At 43.4% G+C, this 22,977-nt stretch overlaps 1 protein-coding gene across 5 annotated transcripts in view; it reads right to left on the minus strand.

Moving 5' to 3' along the window:
* rapgef2 (Rap guanine nucleotide exchange factor 2) overlaps positions 1–21,582 on the minus strand; it is a 64,095-nt gene extending 42,513 nt beyond the window's left edge. For 4 of the 5 annotated variants that reach the window (XM_022759944.1, XM_022759942.1, XM_022759943.1 and 1 more), the window contains exons 1-3: positions 21,281–21,582; positions 9,512–9,587; positions 6,151–6,318 (exon numbers count right to left, since the gene is read on the minus strand). In XM_022759944.1, coding sequence (XP_022615665.1) covers positions 6,151–6,318; positions 9,512–9,587; positions 21,281–21,450 — 414 coding nt within the window. In that variant the 5' untranslated portion in view covers positions 21,451–21,582. Of the gene's footprint in view, positions 1–6,150; positions 6,319–9,511; positions 9,588–14,835; positions 15,002–21,280 lie in introns of those variants that run through there. The other variant, XM_022759945.1, reaches the window with a different exon arrangement.
* Positions 21,583–22,977: the final 1,395 nt, after the last annotated feature.

The raw sequence follows: 22,977 nt of genomic DNA on the forward strand, positions 1-22,977 counted from the left end.
GAAGCTATGGCTAGCAGCTAATTAGCTTAGGTTAGCTAAAAGAATGGAAACAAGGGGAAAAAGCACCATGAAACCACAACATTGTTGTTTTTACACTTACGGATTAAACATATAAGACATAATGTATTTTGTTACCTTCGGACAGAGCCAAGCTAGCTGCCCCCCCCCCCGTTTCCAGTCTTTATGCTAAGCTAAGCTAACTGGCAGCAGCTGCAGACAATGTGAAATCTTCCACATCCACGTCTCAAGCATGAAAACTGACGACATCTTCATCTGCAGTAACTCCGCTTCGATCTTGAAGCCATTAAAAAGTTGTCAGTTGATGAGTGACCAATGTCACTGTCAAGGGCACTCCAACAGAGCACATGATTGCTGCTGGACACATTGGCTCTTTCAGGGATTAAACCTGTGACCTTCTGATTACAGGGCGGCCTCGCTAACCACCAGGCTGCCTGGACGGAGGAGAGGAGTAAAAGGAGTATTGATTGTCTGCCTCCTGCCTCTTGTATAATTATAGAACAGCTGTTTGGGGCCTTGGATGCCTTCCTGGCCACTGAGTAAACCCAGAGGAGGAGGAATATTACTCATCTGCTCCGAGAGTTCGGGGTGGTGTGCAGGGCGGAGGAGGGGTTTGGGAGGGGAGAAAAAAAGAGGAGAGTGGGTAAAAGAGATAAGGTGGATGGATAAAATCAGGAGCGCAGCGTTCAGTAAACACGAGGCCTCGACAGCAGCCGCGTCAACATTTCATTTCAAACTGAGTGACAGACAGAATCTGCACAAAGGCCTTAAAGTGAGTGGCTGAGTGAGAGATCAGAGAGGAAATCTGTGTGTACGTGTGTGTGTGTGTGCATGTGCATGTGTGTGTTAGCGCATGTGTGTGTGTGTGTGCATGTGTGTGTGTCTGGTTCGACAGCACAAATGGCTGTTGATATTAGAGGAAGAGATAACGAGTGTGAGATAAAGTGCAAAATGGAGAGCTACTGAAAAATGGAGATTACAAGTCTTTTGCTAGGGAGAATATATAAAGATCAAGTGTGTGTGTGTGTGTGTGTGCGTGCGCGTGTGTGTGAGAGAGGGAGAGAGATGCTAGAAATAACTGGTGTCCACTGTGAACAAGGCATCCAAGTGTTAACCCACTGCTCTGAGCACACAGGACATGTGTTGAATTCAAAACACTGTCCTCTTTCACTGGCCTGATTTATCCAGGACACATCTATGGAAACAGAAATTTATTTTTATTCATCTATCCTTAGCCCCTTAAATCCCTGGATCGCCATCTTCGCTTCCAATGGTGACAAACCACAAATTTAAGCTCAAGCCATATCTGCGTAGATACGTGGAGATAAAACTTAAGAGAAGTAAAAGAGAGGAAGAATTTAGATCATATTATAAATCAGCAGCTTTTAATGTTAGCCAATAAGGAAATAAAAGCAGGTGTGGTCGTTGACCCGGATACTAAATCTGAACAGCACATTAGAGGTGCCATCTTTCACCTTAGAAATATTGCAAAGGTCAGTCCACTCCTCCTTCTGGAGGAAGCTGAAAAACCGCCACCTGCTTCAGTGGCTGAGCCACAGAGAAGACAGAAGCTGCAGGTACGACACGTTCAGGATCGGGACTTGAAGGTGTGTGTAACCCTGACTTACATAGGTTGAGTTGTTGTGCTCACTGACAGCCGTTTTCCCAGGTGCAAACACAACTTAAGTCAATCGCAGCTTTTGCAGGCGGGATTCAGAACCGGGATGTTATCTTCCCGTCCCAGAGCCAGAAGAAAAACAGTTGAGATTAACGCTGCCTCACACAGAAGCTGTTCTCAGTTGACTTACAGAAACAGTAACTCTTAAACCCACACGTCTTTGATTGACGTGGCAAATATTAAGATAAGGACCAGCATTTAACCACGTCTGTGTCCCCTGTAAATGAAGTAGACGGGACAGATACTGACTGGTTGCGGCAAAATAACATTCACCATATGAAATAAAGATGTGAAAACAAAATGGCGGTTCTTATCCATGCCGAAGACTGCAGCAGAAGCTCATATTGAGGAAGTTTTCAGATTCTCTGGGCTCTGAAACAGACATACAAGGAACCAGCGACATCGTACAGTAACTGATGGCAGATCACAAAAACATTTTCACTGCCTCACTTCATCTCTGATCTCATGTTGTCCGAGTCTGTGTTAGGGCTGCACGATATGCATATTGCGATACGAGTCATGATTTCAGTCGGGATGATCGTTTTTGCATTTCCACTGAAAAGAATTTAAAAAAAAAGATGATGATGTGATTTTTATTGGGGCTTGTACCAGATGAACTTGTTTCTGTCTGAGGAACATGATTTATAGGCCGGGAGCGTCCCTGTTGCAGCAACACCATGTTTACGTTGCTAACAACCCACAACAATGTTGTGACACATTTTTACCTTCATTAAAAAAAATTTGCAAATGTGAGGCACATTGTATTAAATGGCTTATAGACTGATTAACTGATTGACTGTAAACTTTATCAGCTAATGGTTCGGTGTTTCACAGTGATAGTAGTTGTCCACACAGATCCAAATGATCCATTCATTTGCATAGATATTGTTCTTGAAGCCAGACTGTGTTTACAGATTAAAGAAACAACTTGCATTAAGTTTGAACCCTGAGAGCCAAATAATCCTCACTTCATACAGATAATAGCTCGGCTTCAGATCATACGTGTGTGTGTGTGTGTGTGTGTGTGTGTGTGTGTGTGTTAGCACTCCCACTGGGAGTTTCAGTACTGGGTTAGCATTACATTTATATTTTAGATATTAAGCTGGCACTCTCCAGACTAGCTCACAATGACTGAGCGTGTTCAGTCAGTGACTCGGGGACGACAGCGGCTCACACAGCTGTTCGCAGACACAGTCGGGTCTCTACAGGGGTTTCGAACCCGCGACCCTGCCGTTACAGCCCGCTCTCGCTGCAAAGATTACTTATTTCAGGATAATGATTTAATGCAGCGCGGAGGACAAAAGGCTGGCACTGGTGCGTCACATCTCATCATGCTCAAAAAGCCATTTAGTTGTAAATGAAGTGGTTCAATCCACTTTTTATTATGGAATCAGCTCAAATAATCTCATCCTCACCAAGATCCACTTTCAAATTTGCTCGGCTTAATGATTTTCTTTTTTAAATGGCTTTTGTACCATTTTGAAATGAAACAAAGCAGGTTTGGTTACTGTGCGAGTCGAGGCTTTAGACAATAGTGACACCATCATTTCCAAATAACAAATATCTTCTTGTCCAACAAACAATATAAAATAGACTTAATGACAAACTTATTATCAACATGGTCATTTGTGTTTTTGTTGATCCGCTGATGGATTAAATGGCTAATCGTTACAGCTCTACATGACTGAACTGAATATCTGATTATTTGACTGGAGGTTGAGAAAACTATTTAAAGACATCACCTTGAAGTTATGATGGACATGGTTCATTATTTTCTTACATTTCATAAACTGAACTAAGTGAAAAAGTAATCAAATCTGACAATGATCATCTCAGCCTTAAATAAATCTGTTTTCTCTACAGAATTCATCACACTGAAGGAGCTTTTGACGCCTTCAAATCAGTGATTCCTCTGATGTTTTCATACCTGGCCTCACATTTGCCTTCACACGAGTGACTAAGCTGAATAAAAACCTTGCCTGCTGGAGAGATTTCCTTTCTTCAATCCCAAGTTTCTCCTCGGTGCATTTCTCACCTCCTAAATATGCCTCGGGGTAGGAGGAAGGAAAATCTGAGCGCTGCCTGGCATTCTAAATTCTTGAGATTAGCTTGCTATGTCAGCTTAGCATCCGCCCAGATTCATTTCTGTGTCGCTCCGCTCGCCTCCACCCCTCTGTCATCATCATCAGCAGCAGCAGCAGCAGCAGCAGCAGCTGCAGCGACTCAGTTAGCTCAGTTAGCTCCCTTCCCTACTGTACTTGTAAGTGCACTACTGATGCTAAGTTAGCTCCCTTTCCCTACTGTACGTCTAAGTGCACTCGAGCAGAGCCCATTTGGGGCTGCTGGTTGCCATGGCGCCGCTCCATCCTTCCCACAGGAACGGCACTGGCGCGAGGAGAGTTGAGTGTGTGACGGGAGATGTCAGGCCATGAGAAAGTTCAGTGCAGTCTTTTGAATCAAAAACACAGCCGGTCTAAATTTAGGAAACAGGGTGGGGCTGCGTGGAGGCAGGAGGAAGATGACATTTGCCGCATTTTTCCTTTTTAAGCGTGATTGTTCCAAGAAGAACTGGTACACTGACAGAACCCCCAAGGGAACGCCGGGAATGAAGGGAATGCAGTGAAATTGTGCAGAACAGGAAAACCTCTGCATGCTGGGTATTTACATCATTAGTGTGAAAACGCTTTGCTTCCTATTCCCAGGGAAAGAAAGCACAGAGGGGAGAAGGCCTGGTGCAACGCAACGGGCAGCTAACTCTCCCTCTGCTGGAGTAAAATCCCTTCACGTGGGTGAAGTCAATACTCTCTGTGGCACTGTGATCGGTTCGGACTTTAAAAAGTCAGAGTGCCACGTCTCTGCTTTCATTTTTCCACAGTCGGTCATTGTCCGAACTATCCTCCCATCTCCACAGTCAGCTGATGTGTCTGGCCTCTAACGAGATGAAACAAATCTTAATTAAGAGAAGTACTGTCTGAGAACTGTATCAAACGTAAAGCCCTCGCTGCTGGTGTGCTTGTTTGAAAAAACAACCATCGCATAAGAATAGAGCAGCTGTGAGATTCAAGAAACGAGGCGACATGTGACTCAGTATATTCTCATCTGTAACTGCATTCCTCTCTGCTAATTAATGTATAGTCACCACTTCTTGATAAAACAAATCTAGAGTGATGTCGACTTTTGTTCAGACGCACATCAGCTCGTTTCACATGTTTCCTTTAAACGAAATGACATATTGATATTAAGAGAAAGACAAAACTTCTTCTACACTGAGTCACTTTTCAAAGTCAAACTCTGAAACACTGGAAATAAGACGCCTAATAAAAATGACAAAACTTTCTTCTATCAAGTGTATTCTGAGCAGTTCACAGCCGTCTGCATTAAAACCAACCAACATTATTGATGCCGAGTGTTCGTGATCCTTTCATACAAATGAATTGTGACTCTTTGCTGCAGGTGCAAACATTTGTCAGCGGTGTAATTGAAAAGTCAGCCACTTCACCACAAAGCAAAAGTCAAATAAAAGAGAGAAAACCAAAAACCAGTGAACATCTCTGTGGTAGAGTTTTGCTTTTGTTTCGTTTTTTTTCTTCTCCAACAAACTTCCCGCCACCTCTCGCATTCATCTCAAACCCCTTGTCATGGTCTCGACCCACAGCGTGTGAACCATCACTTTAAAAGACACAACTTTCAAACTAATTCCATCTCCATTGGTTGGATGATCATCACAGAGCAAACATGCCTTTTGAGAAAAAAGATGATTGTAAAGCAAAGAAAATGACGACATGTATTCACCGCTATCACGCTCAGAAGTGTGTTGTACACAACTGCTAAAGGATGCTTTAGTGTAGGAGGAGTTTAAGTGTATCGGCAGGGGAAAAAACAAAGTGCAAAAAACAGGAATAACATCTCACATCCAGAACCTTTCCAACAACCATAAGCAGGACGGACAAACTGGGGGTTTTTGAGGAGGAGCATTTGGGATGTTCAGAGAGTCACAAAAACACTTAGAGAGAGGACAGAGCAACACACTGAAGCCAGCAGGAGAACTTTCTACTCTAGCGGGAACAGGTGAAACAACAATTAGACACGACAGGGAGGACAGCTCAGTGCAAAGATTAGGAAAACAGGCTGCCGTGGGGAGAGGAGCGCCCTTCTCCGGGGCAGGAAGCACCACAACACAACAACCCACAACCCAGGGTCAGCTGAGGCCACCGCACACACACAGAGAGAGAGAGAGAGAGAGAGATAGAGAGAGAGAGAGAGAGAGAGAGAGAGAGAGAGCGGGAGAGAAAACATGAAGTTGGTGACACAAGACAACGCAAATGTTTCAGCTACGCTCTGAAGCAGGAGCATGACACACAAACAGAGCAGCTCTGAGTTGCCTTCAGGAGCGCACGGCGAATCCACCGCAGCGAGGGGTAAACACAGAACTGTAGCACGGGGTGGGCGCTCACCGTGTGGTATCCCCGGGCTATGGGCGGCTTTCCGGTGGGGTACGGATCCACGGTGTCGATGATCGTCTGCCTCTCCCCCTTCTGGTTGATCTTCCGAAAGCGCCGGCGGGACTGTCTGTGCGAGGCTTGTCGCTGGAAGTACTCCTCATTTTCATCCATATAGTCCACCTGGAAACGATAGGGAGGGAGGGAGGGAGGGAGGGAGACAGAGAGAGAGAGGGGGGTGTGACTGCCTTTCGTCTTCATTCACGCCCATCCCCACTCCCCCCCCATCACAAAAACACAAACACACACTCATCCTGAAAACCCCACCCTCCTATACTCCATCTCTGATTCTGACACCACCACCACCACCTCCTCCTCCTCCTCCTCCTCTGAGTGAGTGTTCTCACCGCCCACCCCTCTCATTGCGTAAAAATAGAAGTGTGCATGTGGGATGCACGATGCACACCTACGTCAAAGGAGGGTGCTCACAACACAAAAAGAGCGACGGAGGGAGAAAGAAACGGAGGCTTGAGAGAGGATTCTGCATGAAAGCGGGAGGAGAGAGGGAAGAGGGACGAACAGATTGGCGGACGGAGATAAACAAGAGATGAAGCCTGGCGGAGTGAGGGAGATGAAACAGAGACACTCTCGACTCTGTCGCCGTCAAACATATTAACCACAATGAAATTACATGTTAAAACAAGATAAAAATCCATGTTTCCATTTTTAATGAACTGGGAGGAGGAGGAGGAGGAGAAGGAGGAGGAGGAAAAAACATTTTCCAAGTGGAAACTGGCACATGATGCAGCTTTAGCACAGAAGTCAGTGAAGTTATCTTCTACATGCTACTTAAATGAGACCACGCTGACGGCTTTGGGTCATGATGGAATGACATATTTAAGTTTTTTTTCTTCTTCTTAATTTTAGGCCGATTCCTCCTCTCCTCTCCTCTCCTCTCCTCTCCTGCTAAGTTCACTGCGGCTTCACATTTCACAGCGCTCAGCCTTTGGGATTACACCACTAAAAAATCTCTCTCTCTCTGCCGTACCAACTGCTGCCATGACAACGGAAGGGGAGTTGTGTGTGTGTGTGTGTGTGTGTGTGTGAGTGAGTGCATGAGTGTGATTGTGTGTCTAATTGCAAATCTCTGAGTAATGTGTGCATGTGTGTGTACAGTATGGACACGTGAGCCGTGTGGTTGTCGTCTATAATAGTATAATACCTATACCTTCCTATAGTAGTGAAAGGAGTGAAGCCACAAAGTGTCAGCAGCGGGCAGAGTGCAGGGTGTTATTACTGGGGGGGGGGTCGTGTTGTGTGATAATAAAATACGGCATCGTTAAAAAGAGATCTAGACTTTAGAGGACATTTACCAAAGCAAAGGAATGATAAGCTAGAAAAGGTAGAAAAAGCAGGGAATGTAATGGTGAATCAACTGAAAAAATGTGGTGTGACTGCAACCGTGCCAACCAGTCATTACTCCAACATGTCAAGACACGGGTTATATTTGATATCTCCTTTAAAAAAAACAAAAAAAATGGTAACTGAAGGGTTTGTACGTGCTGGAGATATGTGTGTGTGTGTGTGTGTGTGTGTGTGTGTGTGTGTGTGACTTTACAGTGGCAGCATCCAGCATGTTAGAAAACTAAAGGCTGCATCGTGTCATCTCAGCTCCAGTCAGGTGGTCAGCTTGCAGTCATACTGGCTTCACTCTCCGCTGTGTGTGTGTGTGTGTGTGTGTGTGTGTGTGTATGTGTGTGTGTGTGTGTGCAGCACTCAAAATATTTGCACAGCTTTGTTCACAGCTCTCAACACACTGTTGCCTGCAACTGGTTGTGATAAAAATACTAATTATGTTCTACATGTGTGAACTGAACTGAGGTCAGTGTTTGTTTTAGTTTTAGCTTTTTTCCAGTGTTCACACCTTTGGTCCCATTTCTTCTTTTTTAAAATGTGATTTGTGGTTAGTTATACGTTATACATAGTTATAAGTGTGGATACAGTTAAATCAGAGTCTCTGGTCTGAGGTTTTGATTGAAGACACTGTTGAGCAGTAGTTCCCGTTCATGCAGCTGTGATAATTGTGGGATTAATCGTTTAGTTGATTTTGATAATTAATTGATAGAAAACAAGTAAAAATGTCAAACATTTTCTACTTCCAGCTTCTCCGTTGTCAGGATTTGTCTCCTGTATTTTTAGTTTCTGGACTTTTTGCTTGGACAAAACAGGTTTTAGGAAATTGTGAATTGTTTTCAGTATTTTGAGACATTTCACTGACAAAGCAATGAATCGGTTGGTGGAGAAAATAATCTGCAGATTACGAGATAATGAAAATGTCATTAGTTGCAGTCCCATGATTTGTTAACACCCACACACACACACACTGATACTATTCCCCATGAAAAGTTATAACTGAATAAAACTACGGTTTACGGTCCAGTTTAGATTCAACCCTCCAGACCTCCTCTCCAGTCATATTATCTCACAGCATTGTGATTAGCAGCTGTTTCGGATTTGCACAAGGTGGATTTTGTTTCGAGCGCAGGCTACGGCCGATTGGTGCAAAATCATCAGCAGAACTGCATCTGTTGTGATCTCCGGGCCTCGGAGGGGGCTTCTGTTCAACAGATGACTGTATTGTGCTGCTACCTCTCGCTTCTGTGCCCCACTGAGACAGGAGTGATTTGTTCTCAACAACTTCTTCTGTGAGCCAGCTTTTGATTTTCCATAAAACTGGGTCAGAGTCTCCACCGGCCTTGGACTCGTGCAACCCCACGAGTTGGAAGGACTCCAGCAAAGACACAGTTAAATACTGCTGTGATAAAATATCAATAGGAGAGCTGCTTACACAGATTAGTCTGAAACATCACAGGGACGACTCTCAAGGACATTATTTCAAACCATAACCACACTCTGTTGTAGGTAATGTGCATCTGATGATCCACATGGGTCCAGTTTGCTCTTACTACATGATGGAATTACAAAATCAATTATTAGCATTATTAGAGTTTCAGCTTCAGTTTTTTTGGACACTGTCGGTTTTCATTCAAACCTCAAAATCCGGGATTTATTAAGCTCGGAAATGACAGACACAATTAAGTACTTGTTATGTTGGAAAAGAGTTTGACACCGTGGCAGTAAGTGCATGAAATATGATTTATATTAAAGCAGGTTGAACAAAAACACAACGCTGCTGCTGTGATTTTATGTTTTTCCACCGTTTCTCTGTAAAAAGCTTCGTCACAATAAAAATTTATCACTCTATTTTGTGAAAGTTTTGTGGTGCGTTTGAGGTTGTGTGTGTGTGTGTGTGTGTGTGTGTGTGTGTGTGTGACAGTGACACTTGTGTGTTACAAGTCAGAAAAATGGGACTCACCACAATCATCTCTGAGGGTTCCAGGACGATGCACTCACATCCGCGTCGCAGGCTGCCTGCTGACCGCTTCCCAAAACTAGAGGAGGAAAAATAAAATCATATGAAAAAAAAATCAACATTCACCTAAAGAACAGTGCAGAAGAAGTTATTTGCCTGTAGCATCTGTAAACGAAAGCACCTTGGCGTGAATCTTTCCAGTCTGAGCGCTCACACAGACACAGCCGTGAAGCACGTAGACGTCTGCGTGAGTCTATAAGAGCCGCTGTGGCCAACAACATCTTAAATATGGAAGTATGGAATTCTTGTATAAAAATGTGAGACAGGGCAGCATTGAAGGGACAGTTCCCCCTTTCAGCTGTGAGCCCTCCCACCTGGAGGGAAACACCCGCCTCTGGAAAAGTCCGCTCTCATGACGTCACAGCCTCACTCCTAATGAAGGAAGGGGGGGGGGGGGCGTTGACCGGGGAATATTAAAAGCAGCAGAGACCGAAACGCCTCGCAGAAGGGCAGCAGCTCTGGAAACTCTCTCTGGAAACTGAGCATGAGGAGATCCAACTTGCGGGTCGGGTAAAGAATGGTGCCTTTGTCCGGCGCCTCGGGCTCGACGCGGAGACATAAGGACTTCCTTGTTTGTTATTTCTATCATCGTTCGATTGAGAACGTGACCCACATCTTGTTGGTTTGCTGATTGTTTTGTAAGATAAACTCAAGTGACTCCAAAAGGACAGGCTGCTGCTGAGTTTGTGTCCCGCCCCTCGTGTCGTGTGCTGCTGCTTTACATTATTTAGATTCACGAGCTCAATTCTCATCGCAGCCTTTCGCATCCATTTATTCTGAGTTTTTGGAGCTGAGATAATTAAGTCTATTAATCAATTTGTCAATTACAGAAAATGAATCCACGGTTGATCAACTGATTAATTGTTTGAGTATCAAAATTCTCAAATGTTAATATTTTCTGGTTTCTTTGTGTTTACTGAAAGAAACTGAGAACTTCTGAAAGTCACTGGGCATTTTCATTGTTTACAGATTTTTTTATTGATCAAAAAAATCAATTACTAGATTAAACAATATGAAAATATTGTTAGTCGCGGCCAATTTTATTCATGTACTTTTACAATTTATATTAGACTTTAATTTGATGATTTTATTATCTTTATTTTATTTCTATCAATTGTTAATATTTTGTATTTTTTTCTTTCATAAATCTTTTAATTTCGTTGTTTATATTGTTTTTATTTCTATTTATTTATTTTTTTACTCTGCAAGTATTTTGATCATAATAACTTTTCAGGCAAAAATGAAAAATATTTGCAGCTTCCAGCTTCTAAAATATGAGGATTTCCAGTTTGTCTTTGTCATGTATGATGGTAAATGAGTCGATTCATCAGGGAAACAATCCGCAAATTAATTCTTAATGAAAATAATCACTAGTTGCTGCCATAATGTTTTGATTACCATTTTTGTATCGTGTCATAATTCTTTTATTCTTTCTTTACTCATAAACGGTGTCTGGTGAGATATGGAGCCAATTCTTCAAAGTGAGTGACTCACGGATGAAGTGTGCGGCTACCTGCACCGAGGCTGCGGAGGTGGCAGCTTTCATCAATCCTGCCGACAGGTGTGCACCTCCGGCGCAGCATGGCCTAAATGCTGCGCAGCCCTGGGCTTGTTGTGGGTAGAGCTTGGTCAGGCTTGGAAATAAAACACCAAAGAGCTGCTGATATTCTCTACCTGCCACTGTGGCAAAGAGCAAATAAAGATTTTTGTGGTGCCTTTTATTTTCTAAAAGTCTATTTAGCTGGCTTTGCTTTTCTCTTTCTGCCTCCATTCACAGACCAGCCTTTGTTGGGTTTTGTGTTTTTTTTCCTCTTTTGTCAGCCGTTCTGTTGTTTCTCTGCCAGAGCTGCAATTTTACTTGACTAATGTGTCAACTTTCTGATGCCTTTTGAACCACACTTTGTCAAATCACTGCATGATTCACAACTAGCGCTGAGAAGGACGAACTGAAATCAGACACACCGTGAGTGACTGGCCGGACCGCGGTGAGCCGAGAGGAGGGGCGGTGAGGGGGTTAATGCTGATGGCTGCGGTTTGCTTTGCCTCAGCTTCAGTTTAATGCGTTTTAACTCTGCTTGTATCCCTGACATGCACCAGCCTGGATTCTACCACGGGGCCAAACACAGCTACGGTGTGGAGAGCTTACTCAGTATTTTCACTCATGTTCCTGCAAGAAGACAATTGCTGTAATTCTTTTGCAACTTATTCCCAGCAAAGATGATTTGTCAGCTGGGCAGCAGCTTCAGAAAAAAAAAAAAAAAAAAACAGAACAAATGCTTTTGATCTGGTTGTACAGACGGTTGGAGCTGGTAGCAGCTCTTATCCTGTTGAGCCTCTCTTGGCTCGCTCTCCTGTGGAAAAGCGAGGAGTGATTCCACCCATTAGGCATCGCAAAACACGTTAGGCCACCGAACGCAAACACCAAAGTGACATGTTCAATCATGTTCCTCCATTACATTCCTGACATTAGTAATCCATTCCTCCATTTTGCAGGAGGCAAATGCCACTGGGAATGTGAGATATTAAAGAGGGGATTATGGAAGTGGAGAGTGAGGGGGTGGGAGGATTTTTTTTCCAACACAAAAATGTCTTGTTTGGAGATTAAAGCCTCCACTGCTCTTTGACTAGTCCTGAGCAAATATAAAGTACCAGACCTGCCGTGTGGGCACATGTATATTAGACAACAAATATTATATCTTGAATAAACTTTCCATTCTCCCAACAGATGCTTGGTCGGACCAGGATGTGAGAATCTCTGCAGCAATCAACGCCGTCACACAGCACACACTGCAAAGTTTGACCCGTGCAAATATTTAATCTTTATTAGCTCCACTAATGACGCCAGAGTGCACAATCTACTCGCTATGAATAATTAATCGCTGAGGAATTCAGGTCCACAACACAAGCCGATGTAAAGGTTTGTGCTTTCTTTGCTGAGGACTGCAGAGTGTGTGTGTGTGTGTGTGTGTGTTTGCTGAAAAGCTTACAAAACCAGATAAGAGGATGAGTGCCAGACGCTCGAGCAGGTACGCAACTCTTTTCTAACAGAGCACAGCATGGAGCAAAGATTATCAGCGTCTTACTTTCCTCACCTAAACGCTGCCACATACTCTGTGTTCATCTGTGTCATTTCATTTTATACACCAGTGTTGAGGAAATCATTATCCTCACTTCACTTCACTTCACTGTCCTTTCCAGGGGAATGTGCCTCGGAGAAGTCATCAAAAATACAACAGACGACATGCAAAACATAAATACATAACTACATAACTAATACATAAGTGTGTGTGTGTGTCTGTGTGTGTGTGTGTGTGTGTGTGTAGACATATTTCCAAAAAACACTTATCAAAGAGAAGCAAGCTAAAACAGACTTCAATTTGTATTACGCCACATTAATATTAGATCAGTATCACTGTAATTACTTGTCTGACTTGTAAATATCAAATACATCAACATCCGGGTCATGACAATGACTGAGAAACTACCAATATATCCAACTTGGTACACAATAATATGCAGGTGATTGAACAGGCAAAGTCTCTTATTTGAAGTGATTAAATCCACATTTTAATGAATGTAACTCAACAGCTGTAGTTGTCCGATGACGTTCCAAAGTCAAAGTCAAACATCCGTCATCTCAAAAGGTAAAAGCTGGAACTCTTCCTTCAATCGTTAAGTTTGGCCTTCATGCAGCACCTGTCGCTCAAACACCTGTCACTGATGTGCGTGATCGTTTCATATCATTTCACAACCTCTGCCTGGTTCTAAATATTTAATGCCCCAAGACAGGAAATGAAAGAAAATTAGAGATTCAATTAAAGATCTAATTAAAGTAAACGTAATTATAATAGAAAAATTCAGCATTAAAAATGTTTTATTTTGGAAGGAAAGTGTCTTTATAGCGACGGACTTTGACTTGCTTTTAAAATTTAGTTTGTTACCTTCTATCAAGCAATCAAACTTTATTTAAACTGCTCCCTTCATGTGGGTTATTGTAACACAAGGTGCTTTACAGGTGACTGACACCTTAGCAACAAACTGGAGACTAATGCACGTGAAAAATCAGATCTTTATAAAGATCCTGTGCTTCTGTTCTGCCACCAGACACTGTGTGTGAGCTGCTTCCAGACAAGGCAGCCAGTATCTCATTTTCAATTTAAACCCTGAAGCTCTCTCTCAGTTGACTGACAGACATCTCCCCTGCCTCCGTGGCCTTGCATCCCCCCCCGCCTCTCGTTATACAACAAGCCTGGGCGTCTGGAATGTCATTCCACATGCATCACCAGGCTTTCACTGTGCGAGCCCAGCAGCCCACTGCCAAAGCCTCAGATCCACTGCTGTCTGCCTGAACCGGAGCGAGCCCTAATCTGCCCCCCAGGTCTGAGCTGGAGGAGGAAGGTGAATGGAGGAGGAGGTGGCGGCGGCGGTGGTGGCGGTGGTCTCCTCACTCTGTTAAGCTATTTAAACTGAGTAAGCGGTGAGAGGGCACACCGGGGTTTTTAAACCACCAGACCCTTAAGAAGGACGAAGATTAAACCCCCTGGTTATGCAAGACTTCAGACCCAGCGCAGGAGGAGGGGTCGGAGGAGGGTGGGATTCTCAGGAGCGACTGTTCAGTCAGTGACAACAGTCCAGGGGTTTACCGACATCCCCTCAGAGCTGCAGCTGAGCGTCCAACCACCTCTCACCTTGCAAACATAAACAACAGAGTAACAGCGTGACCACGCACACACCCACACACACACACACACACACCCCGAACCTTTGCCCTGCCATTTCTTAAATAGACGCTGACACCACTGCCAAGAATGTGTGATTGACTCGTGACTTCTGCTTCCAGAAATACAACTTCACTGACATTGTAATGGCAGAGAGAAAAGGGCACTGATGTAGAGAGTCGAGAGGGAGAGCGGCGCGGCTAGCCACTCCAAAACTTTTCCAAGACGCATCAATCAATCATCCATTTCTAACGCATTCTCCCCGCAGCAGGAGCTCCATCTTTGTTTTGGTTTCAAAGTTGCCAAAAGTCATATCTACCCCCCCCCACCCTCCCAAACATGAAGAGCACACACCCCTTTTACTGGCAGCACACTCTGCTCACTCACAAATCCAAAATAACATCAAAGTCATATTTCACATTCCAGACTTGAAGGTTTTACTGCAACCAGCTCCCGGTCTGGAGACGAGTCAGATTTCTAAATTACAACCAAAAAACAGGGGAGTTTTTCTAAGCAGTTTCATGCCGCTGTCGTCCGGCGGACACTCACCCCTGGGTGTCCAAACTGTTCCCAAGAGTGACACCGCCACCCGATGAGATAACAGGATCCTCTTTCAGAAATATCCCCCCTGCTGCTGCTCGTCCAGAGTAAGTCCCACAAGCATGTTCCAGGTCCCGAGACTTTGGTGCGACTGCGGCATATCGTCCTGCTCACGCCCCAGTGCTGCTGTCGGAAGGTTTGTGTGCGAGAATGGGAGTGTGTGGCTTCTGAAAGTGTGTGTGTGAATCAGCCTGTGTCCGATGGCTCTGCCCCTTTTCTCTCTCTCTCTCTCTCTCTCTCTCTCTCTCTCTCTCTCTCTCTCTGTGTAATGTGGTGCATTGACTACATCCAGCATTCCAGCGTACGACTCACTTCCTGCTACAGAGTTACAAGTGAGTGAGAGGGTGGGGTGTGTGTACGTGTGTGTGTGTGTGCGTGTGTGTGTGTGTGTGTGTACCTGTGTGTGTGACGGTGTGTTATGGAGGGGAGGGTAGGTGTGGACACTCTTCATCCTCCCCTTTCGGTAGAAGTTACTCATGAACTCTCTGACAACGCCGTAAAATTTCCTAACAGATATTAAATCAACTGACCTTAGTTCAGAAACAGTTTATTATTGTGCCAGAGTGATTTTATTGTTTGACGTGTTATATGTGTTTTTCTTATGTCGCCATTCTTTTTCACTCAGACTCCACACCTATCAATTAGCACTGATCCCAGTTTGAATGTGGCTGCTAGCGGCAGGGCTAAAGATGTAATGATTAGGCAGAAAGGATTAGACTTAAACCTGCTGGACTGGTGAAAAACCAACAGAACCGGGGAGAGAGTCTGACAAGCGACGTTTGTCGATACTTAACCCTGACCTGTATCACTTATTTTCCTTTAGCGATTCAGCTTTGAACTTTCATAAAGTTTGGGGGCAGATTTAAAAAAATAAATAAATTATAGTCAAAATTGATGCAGCAGAGGCAGAGGTATGCTGAATTTTAATCTGTAATAAATAAGTAAATTAAATTGCGGATATTTATTATTAAATGTGTATAATTTTTGCATGAATCTGGAGGGACGGTAGGAAGAGGATTCTGGTCGTAAATAAATAAATAAAGGAGATAAAGGACGTTAGCTGTGGTGACGCTGGTAGCCCGAGTCCAACGCGGGGGGGGGCGGGGGGGCGTCTGCAGGGGAAAGGAGAGAAGACCGGAGAGGAAATGCGACCAAAAATAAAGAGATGTGAAGATAAGGAGGGGGGAGGAGAGCGAGAGAGAGCGAGAGTGAAAGAGAGCGAGCTTTTCAAACTGCATCAAAACTCATCGCTATTCCTGACAGCAGCAATCAGCGAAACTTCTCTTTCCGGGTTTGTAAAACTTAAGATTAAGGTTATAAAAAAAAAAACAAAAAAAAAAAAAAACGAGCCTTGTGATCCCCTTCCTGTTTAGCTTGTTGTTGCCTAGCAACGCAAACGACAGAAATGTTCTGAGGGTCAGGATCTACATTTTATGATGCTTCAATTTTGATGTTTAAAAAAAGGTAAAAGCTAGATGAAAATGAGTTGTATGTGTAAACTGCGTATTGTCTTAGTACTTGTACTCTGCGCAGTCAAAATAAAGTTGAATGTGATCTAACAACTGATAGTTTTCATTGATTAATACGCCATTTTGTTGACAAGTGGCCATGATGTAAGTTGGATAATACCTTCAACCATGAGGATATTCTCTCATGTATTTTCCATTAGATCTAACATCTTTCCTTTCGTGTTGGATGGTTCTAGAAGCAGTGCTCTGTTATTTCCTTTGAGTTTCACTCCAAGTATCCACGATTCACCAACACGACGTATCCTATGCGATTCTCCTGAACAGAGCTGAGTCAGATCTGTATGAGCAAAGGGGGAGAATAACTTTGTGATCTACAGTCACAGATGAGTCTGTCCGAGCCGCTGCTGACTGTTAAGAAATGTTTTGAGCTCTAATTAACTTCTTTTTTTTCCCCAGAAAGCCACGCCACACAGAAGTGATAAGGACGACATTCTTTCGTTAACATGAATCCTCGTTGCTGATATGAGCTGATTCAGTTAAGAGAAGCGGTTTTGGTGTTTTCCCAATATCAGGACTGATGATCAGGAAACGAGTCCTGACAGCAGACGACTGATAATGACATTAAGCAGCACGAAGGAGAAGTAAAACCAGCGCAGGGTCAAAGTGTCCATCAGAGTGGAAGTTCACGGTTTCATACTGTGGGGTATTATTAAAACCGTAACTAAAAAAAATATCAATATGTTCATTACACAACATTTTATTAGAGGCTCTTCTACTTCTACTTCAGTGCAGAAAACTGAGAGTTGCAGCATCAACACTTCAACATTTAGAAACAGCTCCACGTCTGCAACTTTTCTTGACCGACCCCTGCGCCAAAAGTCAGACAAGCAGAATCAGACGAGAGAACATCGGCCAACGTGGGGCATCTGGACAGACAATGAACAACAGGTGTGAATATTTTATCTGATCATAGTGGGAGACAACCAACACAACAAAACGATAAAAAAAGGCCGCTGGTCAGTATTTGCTGTTTCTTTAGATTGTTTTCTCTTCGGTCGGTGAAGCTGCATTGTGTGTATGAAATGTGTTATTTCTTCTTCTTCTGTGTTATAAGACATGGTCCATAACTTCAGCCCATAGGAGCACAGAGCGCGTTATTCTAGTGAATCCAAAACCACTTGACTATCTGTGTCATCCATTTATTAAGGTTTATTTATTTTGGGTGATCACTCTGTGAAGTCTAATCTGACATAAATCATCATCGTGTCGCACAACTTCCTTTAATTACATGTTCATGCAGCATGTGCCTGTACATGTTTTAAATCTGTGTCATCCATTTATTAAGGTTTATTTATTTTGGGGGCTGTGTTTGATTTCACAGAGGCATCCGGGTTAAATCAGGCACAGAGCTCCAGCTTCTTCATTTGACGACTGAGTCATTCATCTTCCCCTGGATCACATCTCACTACAGCGAGCGGCGAGGGGGAGGGGGAGGGAGAGAGAGAGAGAGAGAGAGGCACTAAGAGAATGATGGAGGCGTATCAGGTTTTCAACCTTGCTGCCAGTGTAGATACGAACAGCCATTTCTAGGCAGGGCCTGCCTGAAACCCAATTCCACCACATCTTTAAAAGCTTCAGGAAGTCCCGCTGGACTCCGTTCAGTTCCTCGTGTCACAACCAATTTCCCCTCCAAGCCATTTTACCCTCATCATTTCTCCTCTTCATGGACTAGGGTGATGCAGTGTGGACTTTTCTTTGTCACTGCGGCCGTTAAAATAAGACTGTAACGACTGTTGAAAATACGCTGTACATTAACACGAAGACAGTTTCATCTTTAAGAGGCTGCTACTGAGGAAAATCCTCAACGAATAAACAACCATTCGATATTCAAACACGTCACTTGTGAAAACACCATGACGTACATATCGTCTCGTGACGTCTGATGGCGTCCAGTTAGACCGAGAGTATCGCACCACGCTGCTTTAAAGAATCCCCCTGGTACGGTTTGTGGGAAAACAGTCAAACCACGACTGGCATGAGTCCCATTCTTCTCTCTTTTTTTACATTCTTGAACAGGAAATTTGCACAGTCATTGGAGAACTGAGTGGGTTTCATGACCCGTGTAAGTCCTTGAAACCTTGAATTGTAACGTGTCACTTTGAATGTGTCATTGCAAAAAAAAAAACCCCCCCACAAAAAAAAACAGGCCTCGCTTCATTCCCCTCAAAGTTTTTCATCCTGCAGCCGCCGAGGGGCCGAGGTGGAGGTGGGAGCTGAAACTGTAATAAAGTGAACAATAAACTGAAATTATAAAATTAATGACATTCTGAATCCAAAGTTGCTCTCATCACTGTTTCCAATAAATAAATCATGTGAATCCAAAATTACAAATTCAAACTAATTAAAGCTTCGATGAGTCAGAAGTTTAACCAGTCGACCACCATCCAGAATCTGTAACTGTCAAACTACTACTACTACTACTACTACTACTACTACTACTACTACTACTACTACTACTACTACTACTACTACTACTACTACATACTAATCAATAAGAACACAAGAAAGGAAACACATGTACTGTTGAATTAACAAAAACTTCTCCGAGTGTTTGTTGTTAAATGTGTTGTTGACTGTACGCCACAGTTTTATGGATTTTAATGAGGCGTTTACAGTTTGTTGAACCGTGTTTTCTTCATCTCCAAGCTTTACAGCTGAGTTTTAATTAAATGTAGGAAGTTAAAACTAGTTGGAGAGCCCCCCCCCCACCATTGATGTTATTCATGTGATCCTCAACATCATCGCCAAGACAAACGCTTGCACACGTGTGATATGAAATGATTTTGACTCAAACGCGTCAACGTGCAGTTTTTGCACGTCACGTGTTTACTCCGAGCGCAGGTGAAGGAAAAACACAGCCGTCCTGTGCGGTGCAGTTGACGTCACTCTAAAACACAGTGAGCTCATTATTATCAAACCTGCGCAGTCTCATGCAGCACAGTGAATCCCCACACGGGCTTCTTCTCGACACATGCTTAGTAAACATTTTCACAGCCCCCCGCCCCCAGCGACTGCAGTCTGGCTTTAACTTTAATCTGCCAATACCTGCAAATCCCCCCTCCAGCGTCCCACACACACACTTTCACCTTGGCGAAACTGTAAAGGTTATATTTAAGAGGGGGAGCAGCCTTTTGGCACATTTCCGATCGAGCTTTCCGTTCTGAATGCCTCCCACGTTCATGTGAATCCAGAGAATGACCGCTGCCGACCCCCGCTCCGTCGCCGGCGCAACTCTGCTCCATACGGGCCACAGCAACGGCCTCCGGCTCTTAGTGGCCGTAGGTGTGTGTTATGCAAGACTAATGGATGAAAAGATCATTGTTTCAAGACGCCCACGGCAACGGTTCATCTAACGGTTCCACTTGTGAAATAGCAGCTTTTTAACATTAGGGCCTCGGCTTCAGAGGCGGTGATCACTGCTGTGAGCTGGAGAGGGGAACGAGCATCTTAAGTCCTGTGAAGATGACACAGATAACCATCATCCATGGCCTGATGATAAACCTCTCTTCTTTCTTTCAATACTCACATATTCGTTGCTGAAACTGGATGGAATTATATGTAAATCATGAAATATTCAGTGCTTCAAACGCTGCCAACCGAGCTGGGAGGGTGATTGTTATATTTCCCCTTCAGTGTTGCAGACATTCACAATCAGAGCAGCTGTTAGCTGCTCTCAAGCTCTGCATGTTGAGTTTCCACTCGTTTTAATTCCTCTCTTTTGTTGTGGGCTGTTTCCCGGGGAGGTGCACACTTTGCTCTCTTGATATTTTTACAGTTTGGAGCTGAAGTTTCTTTAATGTCGTGTCCAGTTAGCTGAGGCCTGTGTGTAGCGGTGTAGCGTTAAGGCTGCGTACACACTCCTACGTTTACGTTTTGAAACGCATCTCTTTTGCTACGTTTCCGCCTCCCGTCCACACGACGCCGCAGTTTTGGAAACCTCCGGGTTTGCGTTGTCGTCTGGATACAACATGATAACGAGTTGCAAGTGTTACTGACATTGTTGTCTTTGCTAGCAGCTGCTGAGGAGTTTAATCCTGCATTTTATGTCTTTGCTGTTCCTCGCTCGCAGTATTAACTGCAGAGAAGAAAATCTGCTTCCTGTTTACACCGGCTCGCACATGCCCAGTGTACGTCACTGCTCAGGTGTGTGTGTGTGTGTTCTCTCAGGTGTGTTAGTCAGGACGGACACCATGTTGGCCAGTGTGGAGCATATTGGGACTCTGTTTACAGTCTTACACCGGCAACAAAAGCATTTCTGAAGACGGTGCGAATGCTTTGTTTGTCTACGACTGCAGTTACGTGGGTTTATGTCTGGGTATTTTTCACCTTCGACATTTTTTTTTTTCCAGGGGAAATGTGTGTTTGTGTTTATTTTGTCCACAGGAGAGAACACAGAGGATTTATGCAACACGAACGCTGAATGGCCATGAATGCTTTGTTTCTCTAAAACTGCAGGAAAGTGAAAACATTCACTTTTTGTCACTTTCAGTTTCTCCTGAGTGAATTTATTCAGTGCGGTTAAAACTTTTGAGAACTTTTCCTTTCGTAACCTTTAGTATCTTCTCTGAACACAATGTTTAAAAACCCAATTTTGGTTTAAAAAAAAAAAAAAAAAAAGAGTCACTCCTGTTTATTCGTCTGGAGAAGAAGGGAAACAAACTTTTTTTTTGAGATAAAATAAATCAAAGTTGGCTCTTTCTTTAAATCCAGGATTAGCTTTCATCTCCCTTTGTGCCTGTTCTAAACAGTCTTTGAAGGGAGAAAGCTGCTCATATGCTAGTGCCAAGATCAAACCATCAAACACCCCCAAATGATGATGATGATGATGATAATGATAATGATGATGATGATGATGATGATCCTACCTGCTTCTGGGCAGGAACATGGACTCCTTGATGAAGACGGAGCCGGACAACAGGATGTACCAGCAGCTTCCGATGTCGTCAGGGCTGAAGGAGAAGAAGAAGAAGAAGAAGAAGGGAGAGACGTGAACGAGCTGGATAAACTTGGCAGGATAGAGATCTATAAAAGACATTATATTTTATTTCACTATACAGTACATTGGAAACAAACTGTGAAGAGGCTCTGCACACTGAGGTGAAGCTGTAAGAAGAATGAGCAAATTAAAATGTTAAGCTCTGAGCTGAATTGATTAGTTTAGTTTATTGCCAGAAAATTAATCAAGTGTTTTGATTTTTTTTTTTTTAGCATAAATGCCAAAAACTGTGTTTAAAGCTTCTCAAACGTGAATATTTTCTGGCATAATTGGTTCTGTGCCATAGTGAACTTGAATACATGAAAACAAATAATTTGAAGACATGAACTTGGGCTCTGGGAAATTGTGCTGCGACCTTTTATGGACCAAGTGATTAATCTGGTTAAATCCTCAACAGATGAATCAATAATCAAACTCAGAATTTGTGTCAGTCCTTCACTCTCATAATAATTTTGCTTTATCAACATGTTTATGTGATGATGCCGCATAAGCAATGTCAGACTGCTCACTGAGCCAAATACAGAGTTAAAAAAAGAGAAAGTGACAGGAAAGAAAACATGAGAAAGAGAGAGAGAGAGAGCGAGAGAGAGAGAGAGAGAGAGAGAAAGAGAGAACTATGAATGAACTGAGGAATCATCTCTCATCCACCCACACCCACGGCCCTGTTGAAACACACAGACGAGGAAACTGGGCATTGCAGACAAAGTAAACTCAGACTGACCCCTGAGTGATGCAGCTGGCTGTCAAGTCTGTGCAACATGACTGGTAAACACACACACACACACACACACACATTAACAATAACAACACACTTAACAGACACGTTTGCCGATTTAATTTGAACCGAAGGCCTCAGGAAAATCAAAGATATTTCAGAGGAGAATTTGTCTTTAGATAAATAGACATGAACATTGCAGATATTAAAACTGGACCGTCAGTGTAAATAAAGCACGCTTTTTAGAGGATAAACCTAGCTGCTGAAATGCATGAATTTGATTTCCTTGCTCATCTAGCTTATCCTCGGTCCTTCATGGATAGCGGAGGGATTGCAGAGAAATAATCTCACACAGCTGAGATACACTGAAGCTTCTTCGCCCAGTACACGCAGGATTATCAAAGAGGCCGTGTATGTTAACCTACTGCGAGTGTAAACAAAAGCTATGGAGACGGATAAAAAAAAAGTTAATGCTTGCTCTCGTTTACATGCGACCGGTCGGACGGCTCAAACGACAAACACAGAGGAAACAACAACACAAACGCTTCTTTGTAGATTTTACTTTTACTGTCTTTAAGAAAAATTTGTGGTTAATTGTGATGTAAAAAAAATCTTGTTTGACAACCCTTTGCCAATAAAACATGTCACCTAGCAGCTTCTTGACAGTAAAAAGGAAGCAGAAACACAGACAAGGAAGCGTTCTCATGACACTAATACCATCCTTCTCCAGTGCTGGGAACTTGACATGAACTGTGAAGTTTCGGCACGTCAGCAACTGCTTTCATTTTGCTGTGGCCATTGTCAACAACTAAAGCTGCATCATGACTGCAACAGTTATGATAATTGTGCAA

Source organism: Seriola dumerili, unplaced genomic scaffold, assembly GCF_002260705.1.
Source record: "Seriola dumerili isolate Sdu_G_001 unplaced genomic scaffold, Sdu_1.0 BDQW01000331.1, whole genome shotgun sequence".
Taxonomy (NCBI): domain Eukaryota; kingdom Metazoa; phylum Chordata; class Actinopteri; order Carangiformes; family Carangidae; genus Seriola; species Seriola dumerili.